Genomic DNA, 7723 nt, shown 5'->3' on the forward strand with positions numbered 1-7723 from the left:
CAATTGTGACCCTACCCTGGGGGTCATGATTTTAACAAATTTTAATCTTCACTATGTCAAAAAAAAACTTTCATGTAAATGTCAGTTATTCTGGCCCAGTGGTTCTTGAGAAGAAGATTCCTAAATGACCCTACCCTATTTTTGTGATTATCTCCCCTTTGAAGGGGGCATGGCCCTTCATTAGAACAAACTTGAATCCCCTTCACCCAAGGATAATTTGTACCAAGTTTGGTTGAAATTGGCCTATTAGTTCTGGAGAAGATGATTTTCCTTTATACATCAGCATGTAAAACTTTGACCCCCTTCTGTGGCCCCACCCTACCCTCGGGGGTCATGATCTTAACAAATTTGAATCTACTTTATACAAGGAGGCATTTGAACAAACTTGAAAGCCCTTCACCTTAAGATGATTTGTACTAAGTTTGGTTGAAATTGGTCCAGTGGTTCTGGAGAAGTCGAAAGTATGAAAAGTTTACAGACAGACGACGGACAACAAGTGATCAGAAAAGCTCAGGTGAGCTATAAAGGTATACAGTTATTTTTGCTTGTTGTTTCAACATTTAATAAAGGGGGGGGGGGGGGGGGGGGCTTGGTGAAAACTATGTGAATTTAGTTTTTTTCAGACACGTATGAAACGTGGGTTATGGAGCTAACAATATCTTCCATATTTATTCATAAGCCTTTGAGTAAAACAAGAAAGTCTTTTTATTCATGCAAGTGCACTATTTGAAATAAAATTTTTACACTAAATTTTACTGCAAGGTTCACTTTTCAAATTGAAATTTGTCCATCAGTCTATCAACTTTTTTTCACCTCACCTGAGCTGAAAGCTGAAGTGAGCTTTTCTAATCGCCTGTTGTCCGTCACCTGTAAACATTTTACATTTTTGACTTCTTCTCCAGAACCACAGGGTCAATTTCAACCAAACTTGGCAAAAGACATCCTTGGGTGAAGGGCTTTCAAGTTTAAAATGATGGGCCATGTCCTCTTCAAAAGGGAAATAATCACAAAAATAGGGTAGGGTCATTTAAAAATCTAAATCTTCTCGAGAACCATGGGTTCAGATGAGCTGTTTACATGGAAGCTTCTTGACATAGTGAAGATTCAAGTTTCTTAAAACCATGACCCCCCCCCCCCCCCCCCCCCCCCCCCCGGAAGTAGGTTGGGGCCACAAACGGGGATCAAAGTTTTACATGCAAATATACATGTATAGGGAAAATCTTGTTCTCAAGAACCACTGGGCCTGGAAAATACAAATTTACATGAAGACTTCCTGACATAGTGCAGTTTCAAGTTTGTTAAAATCATGGCCCCAGGGGTAGGGTGGGGCCACAATAGGGGATCAAAATTTTACATACATGTACAAATATATATGGAAATCATCAGAATTCTTCTTCTCAAAAACCACTGGGCCAGAAAAGTTTACATTTACATAAAAGCTTCCTGACATAGTGCAGATTCAAGTTTGTTAAAATTAATGGTCACCAGGGGTAGGGTGGGGCCACAATAGGGGATCAAAATTTTACATACAAATATATATGGAAATCATTAAAAATCTTGTGAAGGATCACTGCATCATCAGCATGGGCCAGAAAGTTTTACATTTACATGCATGAAACCTTCCTGACATACTGGAGATTCAAGTTAGTTAAAATTATACCCCTCCCCCCTCCAGGGGAAGGGTGGGGCCACAATAGGGGATCAATGTTTTACATACAAATATTTAAGGAAAATCTTTAAAAATCTTCTCATAAACCATCAGGCCAAAGAAGTTAATTTACATTTACATGAAAGCTTTCTGACATCGTGCAGATTCAACTTTGTAGAAATTATGGCCCCAAGGTAGATTGGGGCCACAATAGGGATCAAAGTTTACATGTAAATATATAAGGAAAATCTTTAAATATGGGCCAAGGGACCCAGGTGAGTGATGTGGCCCATGGGCCTCTTGTTTACACTAGTTAAACAACAGGGCCAATTTCAACAAAAACTTACATGACAATATTCCTGGAAGTAGGGGATTCAAGTTTGTTCAAATGAAGAAACAATGCTCCCTTCCAAGGGGAGATAATACGCCAGTTTTGAGATTAGAGCTCTCCTATGTAGGAGGTGCATCTAGTGGAACTTTGAATGCTTAGGTGGGACAGAGTGGTACCACATGCAGTCAATGAGAAAGACGATAAAATGTATAAAAAACGACTTCTTATTAAATACTTGATGTAGGAAATGTAAAATACTGTCTAAAGAAATGTTTTACTAAAGTGGAAACATAAATACAAAGTTATATTTCCAAACAATGTCCTGGATATGATAGCTAGGAGCAACAAAATAACGTGATAAAATAAGAATTCTAAGTATATAATTACTTCTTGAATATTTATCACTTCTCAGTCTGTGTATCAGTCGAAACTGGGTTATGAAACTGCGTATACATACGTATGATAAACTTACTGAGCAAATTCACTTATGCAGTGATGAATATCTGTCCCACTCCTGTGTGTAAACAAGTTGTTTTGCACCTTACTGAGTACGAGAGTTCTCCAAAGGGAAATAACTCGGACGTATCTCGAAACCAGCGTATTAAGTGGGGTGATCAAACTAAAGTTATCTATTTGGAGGTACCCCCCCCCCCCCCAACACACACACACCACCACCACCACACACACATCAAAAACTGGATTTCTTAGGGGGAAAAGACTACAAGATCAATAAGGATCATTATCAACTTATTGCAAAGTCTGTGTGGAGTATGGCGACTTAGAATTAAGGTGAAAAGAAAAGTTTAATCATTACAGCATGTTCCCATCGACATGACACAAAATAGTAGCTTTTACAACTTCTCGATTATTATTTTTTTATATACGTCTAGTATATTTGACAATTTTTCTCATATACATGTCCTATTTAACCTTTTGACCCCAAAATTACTAGGTGAGCCTTGTCCCATGTACTCGCCATTGAAACAACTTAATTCAATTCATTAGCAATAGCTTTTAAAAATTTCTTAACCAGATGAACAAGGTGATTTCTGATACATCTCTCCAATTTCATTTGCAAAATGTAACAAACCTTCTCAAGAACCAGAGAAGCCAAATCTTGCATAAAAATTTCCATATATATATATAAGCTTAAAGTTCCCCATCGTTGGGGTCACAAAGTTCCGTATAGGAAGAAGTGAGAAAATTCTTTAAAAATTGAAGAACCTTTGTGGTATACAATTTGTTATATTGATACAAGTACAGACAAGGATCCTTGTATAGTGTGGATGCCATTGCTTGTCATTTGCAACAGTAGACAGATTTTGTTTAATCTAGTTTGGTCAATCCAGTGTTTTAGTCCCATCTGTCCGCATGTGAATATACACATTCCACATACTCCAAGACCTTTCATTTGAATAAGTTCAATATAATACTTACCTATATCATATAATGGTTTATTTTATGTGTTTTGAGTTTGTCCTATATGGACTATATATCTCCCTTAGTTCAAATATGGAAATCATGCATTCCCAAATATGGAGACAAGTCAAGGTCTGCTGATTTTCAGCAGTTATATTTTTAAAAGTTATACATGTCAATAGTACATAATTTTTAAATATGCATTTGAAAGTATTCAATATTAAAATGCAATTAATAAAATGTCTTTCTTTGGTTTGTTAAACAGGACCAAACATGAAGGTCGCATTTAACATTGCAGAAAAAATACATAACCCATGTTATTTAAAAGCATTTTATTATTCAAACATACAGAAACATTCTTCAGAAAAATCATCAAGAACCCCAAGGGTACAATTTATGAAACTAATAAACAAGCATCCTAATGTAATTGTGTAGATTCAAGTTCATTCATACCATGAACCGAGACAAGATAGGGTTTTATAGGCGAGTGATGTTGCCTGAGGGCCTCTTGCTTGATTTTAGTTTGAGAACTACAAAACTCCCTCAATAATGGACTGCTTTGTTATAATGGTATTAAAGTTGCTGGTATAAATGATGCTAAATTCCAGGGGTTGTTCTGGTACATTCCCAAGCAAGTGAACACATCTGGTTTGTAATGAAGTGGACATTTAATTCCCAGGCTGCGTATCGTTCTTTCACTTTCATACACTTCATCTTTATAAAGAAAATTGTCATTAAAGATACAAACTACATGTTCACAAGCACCTGAACTCTTTCCCAGTCACACATGGCATCAAATGAATTTTTTCACAATAATTATCTATATACAAAATATGAAAGCCTTATATAAAACAGTTCAGGAAATATTGCCTAGGTTAACTTTTCTTAAAAGTAGGTACAAATCCAAGGTCAAGGTTACAAAGTCAAAATATTTGGCACCGAAAGAAAGGTCTCGTCACAGGAAACATATAGATGAAAGATGTATCACACACCATTTAAAAGTTATGAGCAAGGTTCAAGTTTCAGTTAAAGTTTTGACATGTGGGTCAAACTCCCAATCTAATTAAATTCAGAATTCTTAGATCTGTGCCGTATACTCTGCATAAGTATATTATATATGTCTTACGCAGAGTATACATCACAGATCTAAGAAGTGTGATTTTAATTAGATTGGTCAAACTCCTGGGTAAAAGTTATTGGCATCAAATGAAATTGCACACCATAAGGAATCTATGTACAAAATATGAAAGCCCTACCTTAAATAGTTCAAGAGATATTGCCTAGGTTAGACTTTCTTAAAAGCAGGTCAAACTACAAGGTCAAAAAGTTTAAAACTTTAATTTGGTACCAAAAAGATCTTGTCATAAGGAATGCAAAATATTATGAAGTATGAGAGCCCTATTACTCACCATTCAAAAGTTATGAGGAAGGTTAAAGTTTCAGACAGACAGACAGCCAGGTCAGATACAATATCCCCCCACCTGCTCAATTAGTCACGGGGGCAATATATTAAAAAGAACTCAATTCCACACAACTTATAAGAACTTTTGTATTTTGATATGATTTAGTGTGGCCCTGCTAATCTTGTTTAGTGCATCACATGATAAATCACAAGAATCTCATTGGATAACGTCATCTATTCTATAAGTGATAGTGCCCTGTCTTTATTATGCCAAGTCTATGCACGTTTGCTTTACAGAGTTATCTCTCGTTGATAAAAACTACTTGTACTAGCCAGAGGGCGCTGTTTTGTTAGCAGAGGACCAGACCAGTTTAAGGAAAATAAAATAACGTTAGAAGCAACAAAATTTGCATTAAGAATTTTAGAAAACATGAATCAAAATCAAATAAGTACATGTAATCAAAATACACCTACTTCTTATATGAATAATGTTAATATTAATTATACCAGTCAAATAGCACATCTAATTAAAATATACACCTACTTCTTATATGAATAATGTTAATATTAATTATACCAGTCAAATAGCACATCTAATTAAAATACACCTACTTCTTATATGAATAATGTTAATATTAATTATACCAGTCTAACAAGTACATGTAATCAAAATACTCTTTCTTCTTATATGAATAATGTCAATATCAATTGTACCAAATTATTTAGCACATGTACACCAAACTTCAACTTTAGTAGTTCTGTTGTTAATATTTACAACACAAACTACTAATGTTCATGAAAAAATGAATTCTTGTTGTTATGGTTATTTAAAAAACATTGTTGCAATTATTATATCAATTTCAAATGTTCGAAATGACTTTTAACATGTTTATTTGGTATATCATTCTGTGTATGGTAAGTAAAATTGCATAATTAGCCATGAAAATGATCATTTTACAAAAAGAAAACAAAATGATGGATATAAGTTAGAAATGAAAGTGCCTGGATTTATCCTGTAATGCACTAAACCCTTTAATGACTGTGTAAGTGGGTATATGCTCTCATGGTGTTGCTTTGGAAAGCTAAATAGTAATTAATTCCATGTATATACCCATACAAAACTCTGATCTCCTATTGTGGACCCACTCTACCCCTGGGGCCCCTAAATTGAAGAAATTTGAATTTGCATTACTTGAAGATGCTTGTATATTAATATGAGTATTTATAGATCTGCTGTTATTGAGGGGAAAAAATTCCTATATATTCCCAAGTAAAACTTTGATCTCTTATTGTGGCCCTGCTCTGTCCCTGGGGGACTACAATTTGAACAAACTTAAATTTGCACCACCTGGGGATTCATTCATATTAATATCAGTAATCGGGATACTATTGTTCTTGAGAAGAGTTTTCCTCTATATCCCCATGTAAAATGTTGACCTGCTATTGTAGCCCCACCCTACCCCAGGGGCCATGATTTGAACAAACTCAAATCTACACCATGTAAAGACAAAATGTGATCTGAAAAGCTCGCTCGAGTTTTCAGCTCAATTGTACTAAAAGGAAAACATTTCACCTCATTTTTGATGACATTGTCACTTAAAACACTTACAAATCATGACTATAATAAAATTGCATAATACATCTGTCCAATATTTTGTTGTAAGAACTACATGTACATATTTTCTTTAATAATGGACTGATTTTGCATGAGATCAAAGTTGCTGGTATAAATGGTAGGTCGAATATGCCAGGGATTGTTTCGATACACTCCAAGGTGTGTGAACACATCTGGTTTGTAATGAAGTGGACATTTAATTCCCAGGCTGCGTATCGTTCTTTCACTTTCATACACTTCATCTTCATCAAGAAAATTGTCATTATAGATACAAACTACATGTTGAAAAGCATCTCTGTTTTCTGGATCTCTTTCTGTCGCACTGATTTTGGCAACTCTAGCTAGAGTGTTTCCACTGGCAATTCCTTTGGCAACTAAGGACCACAAGAGGTCGCCTTTTCCTCCAGTAGACACCCAGAACATCCACTTCCCATGTAAAACATTATAAGTTTTGGCTAGTTCAAAAATTCTTTCTCTACAGATGACCCTTTCTGATGCTTTCATTTTTTCCCACGCTTCCTGTAATCTTATCCTATCCTCGTCTGAGCTATCATCCTCATCTGAGTTATCATCCTCATCTGAGTTCTCATCATCATTTGAGTTCTCATCATCATTTGAGTTATCATCATCATCATCATCATCATTGTCACGGTCCACAAAAATCCACCCATATCCCTCATCTCTGGAAAAAAGAAGAGAAGAAGGATAAATTGTTTGTGAATTACACTCTATACTGTAGACAGTGGCCAGGTTCTATCTGGAATGCATGTACCTGTAAATAAAAGAAATCCCACTTTGTGGAGTGATAATGTAAACAAAACTACTAATTGTAATTCCCCAAATGTCAACACCATCCCCATCTAAAAAGTGGTGCCATTGGGCTTCAGCAAAACCAATCATCTTAGTACATTCCAAGTCTTTGTAGTATGTACCTATGATGTCAATATCAGTCCATTTTTCTCATTCATAAGAGATTTCCAGTCATTTAAATAATAACAAATATAAATAATAAAAATTTAGCACAAGTGTTTGTGTATAGATTTGTAAGTAATTTTGATTTCAAAATATTTCATTGAAATCTCAAAAAAAAATTGATAGATCAATACCTGATGAAAGAAGTTAAAAATCACTATGCATGCACATTCACATACATGCAAATTTGATTTGGCATTTATGTTTCATATCATTCATTATATTAGGTACACACACACATGTGAGTATGACTCAGCACTTCTGTTGATGTCATACAACATGCATTTGTATTATATACATACAGTATGATTTTCATTGTTTCCATCATATTTAAGA

At 34.9% G+C, this 7723-nt stretch overlaps 1 protein-coding gene across 3 annotated transcripts in view; it reads right to left on the reverse strand.

Moving 5' to 3' along the window:
• Positions 1-3715: 3715 nt before the first annotated feature.
• Positions 3716-7723, reverse strand: part of LOC125650979 (UPF0696 protein C11orf68 homolog) — a 20553-nt gene continuing 16545 nt past the window's right edge. For all 3 annotated transcript variants that reach the window (XM_048879572.2, XM_056164759.1, XM_048879573.2), the window contains exon 2: positions 3716-7097. In XM_048879572.2, the coding sequence (XP_048735529.2) occupies positions 6467-7097 (631 nt within the window). In that variant the 3' untranslated portion in view covers positions 3716-6466. The remainder of the gene's footprint in view (positions 7098-7723) is intronic.

Source organism: Ostrea edulis, chromosome 5, assembly GCF_947568905.1.
Source record: "Ostrea edulis chromosome 5, xbOstEdul1.1, whole genome shotgun sequence".
NCBI lineage: Eukaryota > Metazoa > Mollusca > Bivalvia > Ostreida > Ostreidae > Ostrea > Ostrea edulis.